The following is a 17554-nucleotide window of genomic DNA, read 5'->3' on the forward strand; positions in this document are numbered from 1 at the left end:
TATCTTCCTACAACTGTTGCATTTCAATTAACCTAAGACATATATTTATCCAGTGTCTGTAGTGTTTAAGGCAGTATGATTGGAAATGCAAGAGTTACAGATTTGTAGGTATCTACAATCTGTAGGCGAATACCTACCGTTTATTGGGTGCCCAGTGGGCACTGTGCTAAGCTCTTCTATTCAATGGGCAGGACAAGAGTAGTTAGTTCTTGTTTTTCCCATCTTCAGATGTGGGAACTAGAGTCCTAAGAATTGAAGAAACTGCCCAGGATCTCCAAATTAATAATAAGGAAACTAGAATTTGAGCCAGGTGTGTTGGATTCTGAAGTACATTCTCTTTCCACACTATACCGCTCTGCCTTCATGGACTTTATGGTCTGACAGGAATGAAAAACAAGTGTCTTAGTCCATTAAGGCTGCTATCACAAAGTACCACAGACTGGGTGGCTATAAACAACAGAAATTTCTCTCTCACAATTCTGGAGGCTGGAAGTCCAAGATCAGGGTGCCAGCAAGATAGGTGAGGGCCCACTTCCAGGTTGCAGACTTTTTGTACTCTCTCATGGCAAAAAGAATAGTGGTCTCTGTGAAGTCCTGTAAACACTGTGAAGTGTTTTTAAAAAACACTAATCTCATTCATGAAGGCTCCACTCATGACTCCCAAAGACCTTACCTCCTAATATCATCGTATCAGGCATTAGGATTCCAACATACGAGTTTTGGGGGGACACAAACATTCTGAGTATAACAACAAGTACTCAAGTAAAATGCAAAACAGTAAGAGAACTGGTAAAAAAAAAATGGCATACAGATGAAATCAGCAGATAGCATGTGCATTTGAAAAAAATAGAAAAAAATAGAAAGAAAAAAATAGAAAAGGTCTTCATGGAAGAAGTATATTTTGTCAGGCTTGAAAACTAGGTAAGATATCAACATGTTTGCTCAAACGAATTTGGCAGACTTCTTTTCCACCAAACTTTAGATGGAAAAAAACTAAAACTTTGAGTTATAAGCCTTACATAGGCATTTCCTGCATTTTGGAAGAGTCACTGCTTTAGACTAATTTGTGCAATTTGACCAGTTTATGAAATGTAAACTTTGGCCTGAGGATTCTTTACACTTGTAAAAATTAAAGACTCTAAGCAGTCTATAAAAATTTGTTTCTATTAATAGTTGCCATTTTAGAAATAAAAACCAATGAATTTTTAAAATATTAAGTAATAATAGTAAACCCATTACATATTAACACAACTATTATTTTCAAAAAAGAGTAGTGAAAAGAGTGGCATCATCTTACACTTTTGCAAATCTCTTTACTGTCTGGATTAATTGAAGAAAGCTGGATTCCCATCTCTCTGCATCCAGTCAGTTGCATTACCACATGTCATGTAGCCTCTGGATTACTCTGCTGTATGAGAGAATGAGAATGAAAAAGACAAGAACTACAGAAATAGTTTTGATTCACAGATTCCATGAAAAGGAATTGAACACCTCCATTAGTACCCAAGCCACATTTCCAGAATCACCACTCAGGAGAAAATGTTGCAGAACAGAGAATAACCAGGTTATATTTATTGGCTTCCTGATTTCTAAAAGTCTCAGAGCAGTGACTTATAATTTATATCATAACCCCTATAATTTTTGGTCTCTTTAGTTTTCCATTTATTCATTCTTTCATTGAACTAATATTTGAATGAAAGTGAGTGCCTCCTCCCACTATATCAGGCTCTGGGAATACAAAGGAATAAGACAGTTCTTGACTTTGAGGAACTCGTGGTGTTGTCTGGAAAGCAGAAATGGAAATAAACAAAAGTGATATGGTGATAATATTATAGTACCATTAATAGAGGTGGTGCTGTGGGGACTTAGAGAAATAAATGTGAAGGTGTCTGGCAGGCTTCACTCAAGAATTCACTTGAGTCAAGTACAGCTAACAAAAGAGAATGGAACATAGCAGGAAAAAGGGATGTTCAACAGATTCAGATATATCAGTTATGATGAATCAGTGTATTTCACTATGGCTAAGAACAGGGAACAAATGGAGAGTGTCAAAAGATGTATTTGGAAAACTAGCTGAGTGCAGATTGTGGAGGGCTTTGTATACTGTGCCATTCTACTGAATCTGGACATTATCTTGGGCACCAGTGCTTTTCAACTTTCCTATGATAAAAATCACTTAAATGGGCTTAATAAAAAGAATTTTCTTTCCCAGAGTCTGATTCTTTTGGTCCAAACCAGTTCATTTATTCATCAGTTATCCAGCAAGTATTTATTGAGCTCCCATTGTGTACCAGCAGTCAGTACTGTACAAGACAGGACACTTGGGGGTGTTTTCAAGGAACTCCCTTAAAGGCTACATTTTTAACAGATACTTCAAAGTAATTCTGTTGTAAGTGGAACAGGGAATCCACATTAAGAAAAAATGGCAGGGTGTTGAAGAATTCTAAGCACAGGAATATGTAGTCAGATTTAAGTTTTAGAAAATCACTTGGCATCTAAAAGATGGATTAGAAAGGTTTGAGATTAGAACAAAAGAGGAGAAGCTGAAAACCAGTTCTTAAGACCGTTACTCAGAATCTGAATGAAGACAGTGACAAAGAGGTCAGAGTAAAGTGGCAAAATTTAGAAAATATTTCTGAAATAGAATCAGACTAGCAAGTATTGGTGTTTTGTTAGATTTTGAGTGATGATAATAATAATGATATTCAAACTCATTGAAATTATTAACCTAGTAATAATCTAATAAGAGTTATTTTGCAGGGATTTTCATCCAAGAAAAGAAGATGACAACAACTAAAAGATAGTTTGAAAAAAAACTGAATTTATAATGTGGAAAGACTAGAAGATATTTTGCTTTACCAGCAGTGTTCTGAAAGGAAACCTCAAAACATTTTACGTTTATTTGGTGGGGAGGGGTGGTTAGAAAAGGAGAAGCTGAGGGAGAGAGACTCTCAAGCAGAGTCCTCACTGAGTGCAGAGCCTAACTCAGCTTGATCTCACAACCCTGAGATCATGACCTGAACAGAAACCAAGAGTTGGAACACTTAACAGACTGAGCCACCTAGGCACCACAATTTCTGATTGTTCCCATTATTCATAAATAAAGACAATAGCCACAGAAGAAACTTTTAAAGCAACTTATAATCCCAGCCTTTCATTTTATGGATGGAGAAATTTAGATGCAGAGAGTGGAAGAGGCTTGCTCAACCTAGATGGTGCCACAACCATCAGTATCTACTGTCTTCAGGTCAGATTGAGGCAGCCTGTCAAGTATAAATATGATCCAGAACTCCATATTTTAGCTAATGAATGCTCTGCCTTCATACTTCTTTTCCTAGGGAAGAAAAAAGTCAGAATTTATTAATGTTAGGAATGAGAGCTTGGCTAAATTTGACTTTATGTAGGAACTTGCTTCAGTGCTAAGTAAAAAAAAAAAAAAAAAAAAAAAAAAACCCATATATATATATAATATATATGTATATTATATATATATATATATACTAATACATGAAATTAGGCTAAAATCCCATATGTTGTGGGATTTTAGCCTAATTTCATGTATTAGTTTGCTAGTGTTGCCATACTGAAGTACCACAAACTGGCTTAAGCAACAGAAATGTATTACCTCATAGTTCTGGAGTCCAGAAATCCAAGATCAGTGTGTTGGCAGGATTTGTTCCTTATGAGGGCTTGTTAAGGGAAGGATCTTCTACAGGCCCCCCTCCTTGGTCTATTGATGGTTATCTCTTCTGTGCCTTTATATCATCTTCCTCCTATGCGTCTGTGTCCACATTTCCTCTTACCAGAACACCAGTCATGTTGGATTAGAGCCTATCCTAATGACTTCCTTTTAACTTGGTTACTTCTATAAAGACCCTATATCCAGATAAGGTCACATTCTGAAGTAGGGGAACTTCAAGATATGAATGAGGGGGAGGGGCAGGTAGTGACACAGTTCAATCCATAACAATTCCTTTTCTTTTAGCTTTAGTTAGAATATACTACTCGTATCAAAGAAATATAGTAGTTCCTGAAAAACTTTTACCAGACACTGTTGAGAATCTAATAAAAGCAGTATATCTTTTCTCCTGGAAAACACATTTACTAGTCATTTATTGTTATTCCAGAAAATTCTTAGCTACAGAAAGGTCATGTAAAGTGTTTCACTTCACATTATTATTATTTGAGAAATTATAATCATTGTACACATAACTTTAAGCAATCTATTGTGCAAATAAAATACAAGCAAATTGCCTATCAAAGAGTTACTTTGTGAAATACAAGTCAATTTCTTCATACTTTGTGAAATACAAGTCAATTTCTTCATTCTGTTGGTATTATGGGAGTGTCATCTATTTTTTGAGAGTAGATTACAAGAAAGGTAGCTATAAAGCTACTTATATAACTTCCATTTGCTGTTTAAGCGTGATTATAATACATGTATTTGCATACAAACATAGCAGTCATAGTTTATTTCTGTCTAATTATTTGTAGGACATACCTGGTAGTGAGTTATTATTTTAGATAATATATAATATGTTATCAGTTCATCTGTAATGCTTATATTAGTGAAAATATTTCAGAATATGTGTTTGCTTTGCAGTTCCTAAGGGCTGTCTCCTCCCCACTTGTGACAAACAGACCAAATCAAATTGTTTAGATCCTGCACAGTTCTTAGGTTCTTTTTGATAGATATTGAAGGCTACAAACAGTTGGAAATAGGTGAGGATTAGTTATTACTTTACAAATTTGTTGCTGGATCATAAGGGAACAAATGCTGGCACACATAAAAACATCCTATTAGCCAACATAAATAAAGCAATGTCATAACTTGTTTTATAAGCTTATTGAAGTCCCAGCGTCCTCTTTCAGTGCTGCAACAGAACCTTGCATAAAAGATTTGCCTGAAGACAGGGCACCTGGATGGCTCATTCGGTTAAGTGTCAGACTCTTGGTTTTGGCTCAGGTCATGATCTCAGGGTCCTGAGGTCTACATGCTGTGTGTAGAGCCTGCTTGGGATTTGCTTTCTCTTTCTACCCTTCTTCCCTTTCTCTCTCTCTCTCTCTCTCTCTCTCTCTCTCTCTCTCTCTCTCACACACACACACACACACACACAAAAGATTTGCCTGAAGCAAATGCAACAGTATTCCAGTTGTAGGATTCTACTGGCCATTTGGTTAACTCCTTTGACTAAGAATCATCCTAATTAGCTGAGGATTCAAGGCTAAGTCCTTCTTAAGGATGAAGGACTTGCTAGAATCATATGTTCTTGCTCAAATGAGTATTACTAAGATGTTTTGGCTAATCCAGTATCTTAAACACCACTAATTTAATCTATGAAAATCCATTTCTGATATTCATTATGCTAGATAAAAGTTAGTTGAAGTACTTAAAACTTGGAGTGTGGCTTTTGGTCAAATGCTAACCAACCACTCTGGAGTGTTTACATTCCCCAGTAGGACAACTGATTGCCCCTGGGGCATAGACCAGAATGTGCACATTTATATCATCTGCCTATGCTGAAATGTGTTCAACAAAATTATAGGCCTCATGACCCCCCCCATATTTTTATGCTGTAGTGTTATAATGTAGGAATTTCTGTACCTCTTTCCCTCTCCCTTTTCCACTAAAGATACTAGTTCTCGATGTCTGCCTACCTAACTTTCTTGTAATCTTTTTAAAAAAATTTTATCGTAAAATAAATAAATATAAATTTTATCTTACATTTTTAAAAAGTATTATATGTTGACTGAAGAAAATATGGAGAATACAAAACAAACAACAAAAAGATCAGCTGCTTTCCCACTATTCAACAATGATTATTGTTTATTATATGCTAAAACCCATCTGTTTTTTCTGTATATCTACTTCTGTTAAAAAGAGAAACATCCATATTTTATTTTATAACCTAACAATATATATGGATATTTCCTTGAGCCGTTAGCTAATTTAGCCATGTGGTTTTTAACAGCCATATAAGATTTCATAAGATTATTGTATAGATTGACCATAATTCATTTAAAGAATCGGTATTGCTGGACACTTAGAATATCTCCAGTTCACTATTTAAAGCACTGCCTGAGCAGCCTGAGCCACTGCCTGGCTCAGCGGTTTAGCACTGTCTTCAGCCCAGGGCATGATCCTGGAGACCCAGGATAGAGTCCCACATTGGACTCCCTGCATGGAGCCTGCTTCTCCCTCTGCCTATGTCTCTGCCTCTCTCTCTCTCACTCTCATAAATAAATAAAATTAAAGCATTGCCAGACTTTGTATACTTAATTCGTTTCTGGTCCCTTCAGACCTAGTATTTACGTACCCATCATTGGCTATTAAAATGGCAATCTCCCTTTTCTTCTATTTAGGTCACAATTCCTATACAACTCTTTAATGTAGATTTTTAAAGGTTGTGATTGTTAACTTTTCATTGATATAAACCTTATGTTTGGATGAAGCAGGTTAAAAATACGGTTTGGAATTTTTAATATTCTAATTAACTAGATTAATATACTTTCTTATTTTAAAAAATAATTTTAGGAGTGTATATCCTGGGAAAATATGGACAGAAGAAAATCAGAGAAATTCAAGAAAGAGAAGCTGCAGAGTACATTGCTCAAGCAAGACGACAGTATCATTTTGAAAGTAACCAGAGGACTTGCAACATGACAGGTAAGGCAAAGAGAAACATTTATACATGTATAAAGTTACTTGATGATTTATATTAAGTTACATACCTCTAGGACCAAACTTTAAAATCAGTATAAGTCAATGGTAAATACTTGTTCATTCATTTTATTTATTCATTTAGCAAATACATGGGGTACCCAGTGCCAGGGAAACAGAAGGTGAACAATTAAAACAAATCTCTGACCTTTAGAATTTATATGCTAGTGAGAGTAACAGATAACATATAAATAACTTCAGGCAGTGATGGCTGCTATAAGGAGAATAAAGTTGTGTGAGCAGTGGGGATGTTCTTTAAGAAATGGAAATCAGGAGAGTCAGGCCTCTTTGAGGAGGTGACAATTGAAAAGAACCAAATGATTCAATGGAGGGAGCCATGCAAAATGCCTTCCATGGGAACAAGCTTTACACTTTCAAGAGATAGCAAAAGGGTATGGAACTAGAGTGGAATGAGCAATGGAAGTAGTAGGAAATAAGGCTGCAAGGATAGGCCTGATTTCATTAGGCCTTGTATCTCCAGTAAAAATTCTTTTCTTAAGTGTGTTACATTTACCATAGCACAGTAGTATACACTAATCAATATAAATTAGTGATAATAATTTAACCTCCAGAGCTAGAATCCTACTGAGAGAATGCCATAACAAAACCAAATGCCCATATTTGAAGAGAACAGGCGTTACAACTGGCATAACCCCTTAAAGAATTAGTTCTCAAATCCATGTCAAACCTATTTTTCCTTGTTATTGTTTAAAGTTTAATCTTTTCTCTAACGCTTCTTTCAAGAACAGGTAATTTAGAAAGTTTATAAAGGTAAGTTCTCTTTACTTACTTTTGAAAGCAGAATTTTTTTCTGAGTTTAAAAGACTTTATTTTTAGTATAATAGTACTTCATTCTGTAAAGCAAATAGTAACCATAAATACTAAATGTAATGATAACTCAGATAAAACACATTAAAGAGGGCACATGATATGATGAGCACTGGGTGTTATATGCAACTGATGAATCACTGAACTCTACCTCTAAAATTAATAATACACCAAATGTTAAATAATTGAATTCAAATAAAATAAAAATTTTTTTAAATACAGCTCAGTTCTTGGGTTTTCCATGTAATATCCCTGTATCTTTGGGCAAATCTAAATCTCAATTCTCTCTTCTGTAAAATGATCATCATAAAACCCACTTCATAAATGTTTTGTAGAATGGTGGGAGATAATGCATATAAAGTGTTTGATGCATAATAAATACTCAGTAAGTGATAACTTTAAAATTACATAATTCTTGGGGCGCCTGAGTGCCTCAGTTAGGTAAGCATCTGACTCTTGATATTAGCTCAGGTCTTGATGTCAGGGTCATGAGTGCAAGGCCTGTATTGGCCTCTGTACTGGGTATGGAGACTACTTTAAAAAAAAAATGACATAATTCTTTAAGTTGATATTCAGCATTCAGTGAAGTGATGCTACCAAGGACATTTTAATTAATTTTTAGAAAATAAGTACAGTCCATTTCTGGTTATTCCTCAAATTTTCAGAAAGTAGAAAAAGGTAGTCTAGAGTCTGAAAGTACATCTCAATTTGACATGGACCCTTGTGTCAGTTTAGGCCCCCAGGGAGACAGATACTAAGATGGGATTAGATGCACAAGAGATATATTGGGGGAAACACCCACAGAAAGCAAAGGAGAGGGAGCAGGACTCTAAAGGCAAGGAAAGCCTTTAGACCATAGTGCAGGCCTTATATGTGACTGGAAAGAGAGAAGGAAAGAAGGTCAGATAAGAATCTCAGCCTACAGCAGTTTCAAGAAAGTTTTGGCAGGCCAGTGCGAAGTCCTTGAGCCAAAGTTCCCTGGTAGATAAGCCCCCCAGGAATGGACCTGTGTTAATATAGCCACAGACCACTCTCATTGACTGAGAGTGGTGCAGACATGGTAATGGATCCAGAGGGGTGGCAGCTGGGGCTGCCAGTTAACCCTGCCCCTCCTAGCAGACTTGGTGGCACATTTCCATGACCATCACAACCCTTGGATTGAATAAATAGCTACATTTAGGTAATTAAAAATAAAATATTATAGGAGCCAAATATAGGTTCACTGGAAAACTTTGCAAATTAGCTTTCTGGTATGCTTTGATAATGGAGTTACAAATCATATGATTAAATTCCTATCCTTTTGAATAAGATGCAGTGGATATACTAGAAAAATTTAGTACATATAAAAGGTAAACATAGCTAGTTATTTTTTCACCCGAAAAGTTTACCCCAACTTGAAAGATAGTATCTAATAAAATGTTTCTGTGTTCTTCCCAGTGGTTTTATCTTCTTCTTGACTTTACTAAGGATTCAGGAGAGATACTTATTAAATTTATAGATAACAGTGCTAGGCTGGGATAAATGAATTGTTCTGCATTAAAAGTCAGTTGTACAGATACACAATTATCTAAGCTTGTTTGTACGCAGGATATATAAGTAAGAGTTGGGAATTCTAGTTGACCATAAACTCATTATAAATAGTCTGATATGACTCCTAGAAATACTAATTTAATTTTATACTAAAATAATCTGTGATTCAGATCAAAGGTAGTTGCATCATGCTCTGGAGTAGTAAGAGTATAGGTCCATTTCTGCCTCTCATATGTTAATAAGATATAAACTGGATGAGTGCCTGAGAGGCAGTTGGTTAAGCACTCAACACTTGGTTTCAGCTCAGGTCGTGACCTCAGGGTAATGAGATCCAGCCAGGTCAGGCTCCATGCTCAGCGTGGAGTCTGCTTGAGGCTCTCTCTCTCCCTCTGCCCCTCCCACTCATTTTCTCTCTTTCTCTCAAATAAATAAGTCTTCAAAAAAAAAAAAAAAGAAGAAGAAGAAGAAGAAACAAACTAATGTGTGTCAGAAGAACCCAAATAAAGTTAATAAAACAGGCTGACACTGAGCATTCTTAAGGCAAAGAAGCCCTGTTCTAAATGCTTTATACATCTCAGTTAATCCTTACAACAATTCTATAAGGTAGATCCAATGTGTTATCCTCAGTTTACAGAAAAAACGGAGGCACTGAGAGGTTAAATAACTTGTTCAGGGTCATACAGATTCATAGCTGGTGAAGGGTTGTCTTGTGATTTGTGGTTGGACTGGGGGTGTTTATCATGGAGACCAGATAGCTAAAGGAAAACACAAATGCTGTATTCAACTAGATACAGAAATATATTTTTCAGTGTTTAAAAAAAAATGCCTGGAAGGGAAGAATTGACTTGTTTTGGGTTGAATAGCCAAAGGGGAAAATAAAAAGCTGTTATCTCTCAGAATTGTTGAAGAGACTCCTCTCAAATCGTGTTGTTTTACCACATAATCTTTAAACTAGTTCCTTACTGACTCCATTTCCTGAATGTAGGACTCCAGCCTTAATTTTTCTTGGTGGGCTAACATTCCACATTTGGGCTAGGTATATGTACCAAATACATTAAGAGATAAGCTACCTTTTACATTGGCTCTGAGCTCTGACTTTTTAATGGTCTAAATGGACTTGGGTTATTTAATCATACAGCTTGAGGACATACGCTGAAGCTGCATAGTCCAGCACTGAAATAAATGTCTAGAGTAAGCTAAAAGCTAAATGTTGTATAGAAAAAATAATATGGATTTTATAATTTTAATATGTCTTATATAGTCAAGAAATAAAAATAATACACTGAAGTTTTCCCTTTTAGAATGTGGTATTTGTGATCTCTTGATATTTCTTCATTTTGTTATCATTACTTAGTGTTAGAAATTCATTTTAAATTGGTGTATGTGCATTTCTCCAACATTTATTATACCATGCAGTAGCCATAAATAAAGCAACTTGTATAAATTAGATACAATCTTTTTTCTATAGAGCACTATGGCTTATTTTATCTTTATGTTATTCTTGGAAGTTAGGGGCAGTAACCATTGGCAAAACCAAAACTACAACTCAGCAGTTCTTAATTCCCAGCCTGATGTGCTTTGTCTAAGTTACAATAAGTGCTTATTGCTTTGTAATATTTAATAAACTTTTCCAAAAATAGAAATATAAAATAAGAAAAATAAAGATAAAAATGTTGTCTTGATCATTTAACTCTCAGAAATAAATTTATTGTAAAAATAATTTGGAGAGTACAGAAGAGAAAAAAGATGATTATTGGCAGTTTACAAAGACCACCATTATTAACATCTCAGAATAATTTTCATTCTTCCTTGTATGTGTATTTGTTTACATTACATGATCATAATGCACATATAATTCTGTTCACTTAACATAAGCAGAGAAATGGTTTATTAGTATAAACTCAGTTTTTGCTATTCTTAATAGTAATAATATGAAAACTCTAGCCCTGACATTCCCTCCTAACCCTTGCTAGTCCCTAGTCTTATAGCCTAAAACAATGTGCATTTCTCAGTGAAAGGCAGTCATATCACTTGTGAACTTTTTTATTTTCTGTTTGCATTACAGTACTGTCCATGCTTCCAACATTGAGAGAGGCCTTAATGCAACAACTCAATTCTGAGAGCCTAACAGCTCTGTTAAAAAACAGGTAAATGCAAGTTAACATGATTTTTTGTTTATACAGGGCACTTAAATTTATAGAATGAATTGAAATATTGTTCAAATATCTTTGTTTCCTTATTTTTCTTTCTAATTGATGCTTGTAATATAGAGAGTCATTTAGAAAATATATTTAGTGACTCTGTCACTGAATTCATTCTGTTTTACCTATTTATTTTTGCTCTACCTTGATGCACAAAGTATTTAGGTCAACAATATGTGTATTCTGGTTTACATATAAATAGATCTTAATTCACTTTGACCTTTTTAAGAAATTTAATTATTGAGTGCTCATGGAATGTGTTCCTGAACCAGATATTTTTTTTAAAGATTTTATTCATTTATTCATGATAGACAGAGAGAGGCAGAGACACAGGCAGAGGGAGAAGCAGGCTCCATGCCGGGAGCCCGACACAGGACTTGATCCCAGGACTCCAGGATCACACCCTGAGCAAAAGGCAGGAACCAAACCGCTGAGCCACCCAGGGATCCCCTGAACCAGATATTTTAAAAATATGTTAAATATTGTGCTTCTTGAAGAGTTTACAGTATAAGAGGTAAAGCATGTGCACATATATTTTGAATAAGTAAGGCATATGAACTTACATTTTATATTATTAATAAAATGAAGTGCAAATATAACATGAGCATAAATAATGATAACTACCATGACAGTTCACTGAGCACAAAGCACTTTCACACATAGGACCTTATATATGGACTATAGTGTGTGTTGGGGTGTTGTAATTTAGTGTGATGCTGTGTTCATTTGAGAAGACTTCCAGAAAAAAATGGCTTCTTATTTTAATGAACAAGATGAAGGGAAATGGTTTCATTAAATAAATTTTAATCATTGCAGCCATACTGAAATACTCACTTTCCTTGTAATAATCTTCCAATAGGCAGGGAGAAGAAAGTACTATTTCTGGAGTGTCTCTCTGTGCTGAGCCCAGTGCTAGATATATTATATACATGCTCCTGTTTGATTTTCACAATATCTTTGTGAAGCAGATATTATCATCTCTGTTTCGCAGAGAGGAATTTACTACTCAGATTAAATAACGAGCTAGAAAATTTCCTTAAAAGCATTTTCTGTATTCAGAGAACACTTCCCAAAATAACAATGGATTTGTTTACTTGGAATTTTTAAATCTTATTAAAATACAATGCTAGAAATAAGGGGTTTCCCAATAAATTTTATCATTTGTAGAGGATGATGCATTTTCACCACTAAACTTTACAAAGTTTAGTTTATAAATTAGTTCATAGAATTATATGCAGAAGAAACAAATAAGCAGACTTATCTTGGTCAGATAAATGCTTAATTACTACCTGTATGTATGTACATAAGTAGGGAGTAAAGAAATATGTACCTGGGGCATCTGGGTGGCTCAGTCATTAAGCCTCTGACTCTTGATTTTGACTCAGGTCTTGATTTCAAGATGGTGAGATGGAACCCTGCATGGGGTCTCCACTGGCAGCAAGGAGTCAGCTTCTCTCCCTCTCTCTCTCTGCCCCTCCCCTCACTTGCACACATATGCGTGCACTCTCACTCTCAAATAAATCTTTTAAAAAAGAAATATGTACATAAGAAATAGGTAAAGAACAAATGGATTTTAATTGTCTTAAGTTTTAGTCTTATTAGGGAGGTAAGACAAATGAAATAAGTGAATAGCACTTTTTTAAAAGCAACATAATAACAGGCACAGTAGATATAGTAGCATTCTTCCTTCTTGGAGACTGTTTCCTGCAAAGTCCTGTGTTGCCTATGTTTTGGAGGATTGGAGATAATTAAGATCTCTTTCCCTTTAAAACTTTGTCACCCAAAGAAGGGAGTATATGACATAAATTATCATAACTCGAGACATATTGTGTTTAGTCTCTGGTAAAAAGTGAAAGCAAAATGTGGGCAGAAAATATGGGAGGTTCAAGAGGAAAAGGATTTATTTTGATGGATAACCCTGGACAGCTTTCAAGAAGAGGTGTCATTCCTCTTTTCTTAGTACACAAAATTTAAATTCTTGAATTTATTATGATAGGCAATAGTTCCTTATTTACTGTTTCCTTTTTAAGTATCTCAATGTTATTTTTTCTTGACTTTTTTTTTTCTTGACTTTCTTTTGATTTAAAATTCTGTTTGCAGTTTGGGGGGAAAAATATCCATTTCAAAAATATTTGCATAAAGAATGGCTTGAGCCCTTTACAAAGTGTGTTTAAATGAGGCCTCTAGGATTTAAGTATCTTGCAGGATTTACACCATCTTGACATCTTGAACTTCTTGTCATCTAGGAAGGGGATAACTGAAGCTCTAGAGTCAGTTCAGTGGCAAGGAAAGATAAGAAGCTAGTAATATCCCACAATTGTAATGGTAACTCAACTTTTTATTAAAATATAAATTTATGGGGACCCCTGGGTGGCTCAGCGGTTTGGCGCCTGCCTTTGGCCCAGGGCACGATCCTGGAGTCCTGAGATCAAGTCCCGTGTTGGGCTCCCAGCGTGGGGCCTGTTCTCCCTCCTCCTGTCTCTGCTTCTCTCTGTGTGTGTGTGTGTCTATCATGAATAAATAAATCTTTAAAAATATATATATATGTATAAATTTATATCCAAATATGATAATAAATATGGGTTTGTAGTTTGTATATCCTTGTGGTTTTTCATTTCATTTTCCTTCTAATTTATTTTTATTGTATTTTACAAGAAACTATCAGTCTGTGACAGATTGGAAATAAAGAAAAAGAAAATTGGTCCTTCCATGTTGGTGGTTTGAAAAGCACTGAACTTCATTTACATGGTACATTCACACAGTGGAGCACTACGCCATGGTTAAAACAAAACAAAAAACAAACAACAACAAAAAGATGGCTATTATCTGTAATTTCTATGGAATGATCTACAAGATATATAGTCATATATATCTATATATCTATATCTATATCTATATATAAAAGGTAAAAAAAAATGTGTATAGTATGCTACCATTTATCTAAGGGGGCAGATATGAATATATATACTTATTTACTTATATAAGGCAAAACAGTGGTAAGTTAAAGTAAAATTTTTTAATAGTCAACTATGAAGAAGAGAGAGAATAAAGAGGAATAGGAACAGACTTTGAATATACTATGCTGTGTAAGTTTGACTTTGGAACCATGTAAATATTTTACATATTTATAAAACTATATTTAGTGTTTACAAAGAAAGATCTAAAGAGATGGAAAAATAAATCAAATTAACATAAATGTGTAGTTAGGTGTTAGAACTGCAAAGATAGAAAGTATTCTAGGTGCAAAATCCTTAAAACTGGTCAGTTTTGCTATTGCTATTCTGAGACTGTTGTTCATAGAGAGAAGGATAAAGGAAATTAGTAATTACAGTCATTTCACAGATTGCTAGTGTGGAGAAATACAGATATGAGATCAAGGAGATGAAGTTAAAAACTTTGTGGTTTGAACACACACAATTAGCGTAGTCTCCCAAAAGGGCTTAGAAACAGTGACCTATCCAGTAACAATTAAAATCCTTAATTGAAGATTGCAGTCACAGACTACCATTTTCTGCTACAAGGAAGCAAGACTCTTGGAGAAAGGAGGATTTCAGGTCTATAGCAAGAATTGAACAGAATGAACCCAAGGGGTGCCTGGTGGCTCAGTTGGTTAAGTGTCCAACTCTTTTTTGTTTTTTTTAAAGATTTTATTTATTTATTCATGGAGACAGAGAGAGAGAGAGAGAAAGAGAAAGAGGCAGAGACACAGGCAGAGGGAGAAGCAGGGAGCCCAACATGGGACTCAATCCCAGGACTCCAGGATCACACCCTGGGCAAAAGGCAGGCACCAAACTGCTGAGCCACCCAGGGGTCCCCTGTCCAACTCTTGAGTTTGGCTCAGGTTGTGATCTCAGGGTTGTGAGATCTAGATCTGCAAAGGGCCCCACACTCAGTGGGGCGTCTGCTTGAAATTCTCTCCCTCTCTCCCTGTTCCTTCCTCTTCCTCTCGTCATGTACTCTCTCTCTCTCTCTCTAAAATCAATGAATCTTAAAGGAAAAAAAAGATGAACCCAGAACAACTTTCCTTGTCAGTAAGCAAGGAATCTATTAAAAACTAATAAGATAACGTCAAAAGGATTGAGGAACCAACCTGAATGTACCCCCAATGTCAAAATTTGAACATCAATAAGTAACTACAGTGAACTGAAACACCAAATATATATTTAAGTTATGTTGATAATGATACTTTAAGACAAAAAATACTTTATTATTTACCTTTGAAGGATTACTGACATGCTTCCTTATTTGTGAAATGGTAAATGAGAGAAAGAAACAAACGTTTTTCTTAATTTACATATATGCATATACTCTGAAGGAAGATAAAGACCAGAAGGATATATACCAATACACTAGTTAAAATGGTTGTGTTTTTTTGTTTTGTTTTGTTTTGTTTTTTATGATTTTATTTATTTACTTAGAAAAAGAAAAACACAGGAGCAGAGGGAGAAGGAGAAGCACACTCGCCTCTGAGCAGGGAGCCTAACAGGGCTCAATCCCAAGACCTCAAGATCAGACCTGAGCCAAAGGCAGGCACTTAACCAACTGAGCCACCCAGGCACCCTGTGAAAATAATTGTTATCATTGGTTACCGAAATGAAAGGGTTTTTTTGTTTTTCTTCTTTTGTTTTGTTTTGTTTTGTTTTGTTTTTTACTATATTTTGTGGGCTTAGTTTTTTGTAGTTTTCCTGTAATAAAATATAATTAATTTTAGAGATATAAAGTTCTAAGTTTTCTGTTAGATTACCTGATTGCTATTTTTATATTTTCTTCTTTAGGCCCTCAAACAAGTTGGAAATATGGGAGGATCTGAAGATAATAAGTAAGTCTACCTACTCTTTATGACAGCACATCCTTAAAATATTTATAAAGGGAAGTTTTTATTCTTTGTTGTATAGATGACTCTTTTTTACCTCAAAAAATTATTGTCCGCATTAAATAATTCTCATAAAGCAAGTTGAACAATATCTAGTTATAGAAAGTATTCAGGAAATATTAGTGGTGGTAGTATTATTGCTCTTGTTATTGTTATGATGTATAAACTTGTCCTAGACTACATTTGCCCCCATTAAGTAGTGGTATCTACAATATGCTTTTTTTTTTTTTTTTTTTGAGAGAGAGAGAGAGTGCACAAGGGGCAGGGAGGAGCAGAATAGACAGTGTATACAGAGTATATACACAAGTCTCAGAACTTTATACTACCAAGTATTCCTGCTTTGCCTATTTAAAATTAAATTTCAGGTGTATTTCAGCTACCCTTATATAATATCAGACTCCTACATCCCCATTTCTTCCCTCCCACTCATTCTTTGACACCCTATAGCCTGGCTTTTACTTCTGTCTCTACCCAAACATATCTCACAAGCACCACTAGTAACTTCTCTGTTACTAAATCCACTGGATATTTTCCTCCTTCTAGACCTCTTGGCAATATTCAGCACCTTTACTTTCTCTTGTTTTGAATGCTCTGTCCTAGTCTCTGGGTGTCCCCCATCTATACCTTTCACCAACCCTGAAATGGGTTCAGCCTCCTTTACCTGCCATTGCAAGCTGGAGTTCTTCCATGTTCAGCCCTCTACTCTTCACTCTCAACTAGCTCCCTGGACAGCTCAAAGTTCTGTGGTTGCAAATCTCAGTGTTTCCCAGTCCTTTCTTATTCTTCTTCCCAAGCTTATAATATATAACCTTTATTCAGTATATTGATTATTGATTTTACTGATTATTGTTTCAATTAAGAGATCATACCTAATTTACATTAAACAAATAATAAGGTGATAGACTATGGATATTTTGAATTGATATTATTTGTACTTGAAATAGTTATAACTGTACTTTTTAAAGGCATCTTGAAAAAAATAACCATAGGGATAGTTTGTAATTTTACATATTTGTTATAATAATAGTACCAAATGGTTTCCTTTTCTCTGTGAAGGTTTCACAAGAAGTATCGTAGCAGTGTACAGTACTTGTATGCTGGTGGTTCTTTTGCGAGTTCAGCTAAACATAATTGGTGGATATATTTACCTGGATAATGCAGCAGTTGGCAAAAATGGCACTGTAAGTTTCACAGATTACTATAGATATTGCCCTTTTCTTCAAGATTTAACTGAATTTAACTGAATATCACTTATCCTGGTTATTTTTATAAAATAAATATCTTTATATTTCATGTGATTGTAAATTTCTAACATTATTTTTCATATTTTGAAACTAGACTTTTTGTAATGTTCAGGAATATTATTTTTCCAATCATTTGAGGTCCTGAAAAGTCATAGCA

The 17554-nt window shown here is 35.0% G+C and overlaps 1 protein-coding gene across 1 annotated transcript in view; it reads left to right on the top strand.

The window, feature by feature from the left end:
* The window catches only part of PEX3 (peroxisomal biogenesis factor 3), a 32608-nt gene that overhangs the window by 2134 nt on the left and 12920 nt on the right, over positions 1 to 17554 (top strand). Inside the window, exons 2-5 of the mRNA XM_041737987.1 lie at positions 6536 to 6667; positions 11145 to 11226; positions 16056 to 16099; positions 17210 to 17334. Of these exons, the coding sequence (XP_041593921.1) occupies positions 6536 to 6667; positions 11145 to 11226; positions 16056 to 16099; positions 17210 to 17334 (383 nt within the window). The remainder of the gene's footprint in view (positions 1 to 6535; positions 6668 to 11144; positions 11227 to 16055; positions 16100 to 17209; positions 17335 to 17554) is intronic.

This window comes from Vulpes lagopus, chromosome 2 (genome assembly GCF_018345385.1).
Source record: "Vulpes lagopus strain Blue_001 chromosome 2, ASM1834538v1, whole genome shotgun sequence".
Taxonomy (NCBI): Eukaryota; Metazoa; Chordata; class Mammalia; order Carnivora; family Canidae; genus Vulpes; species Vulpes lagopus.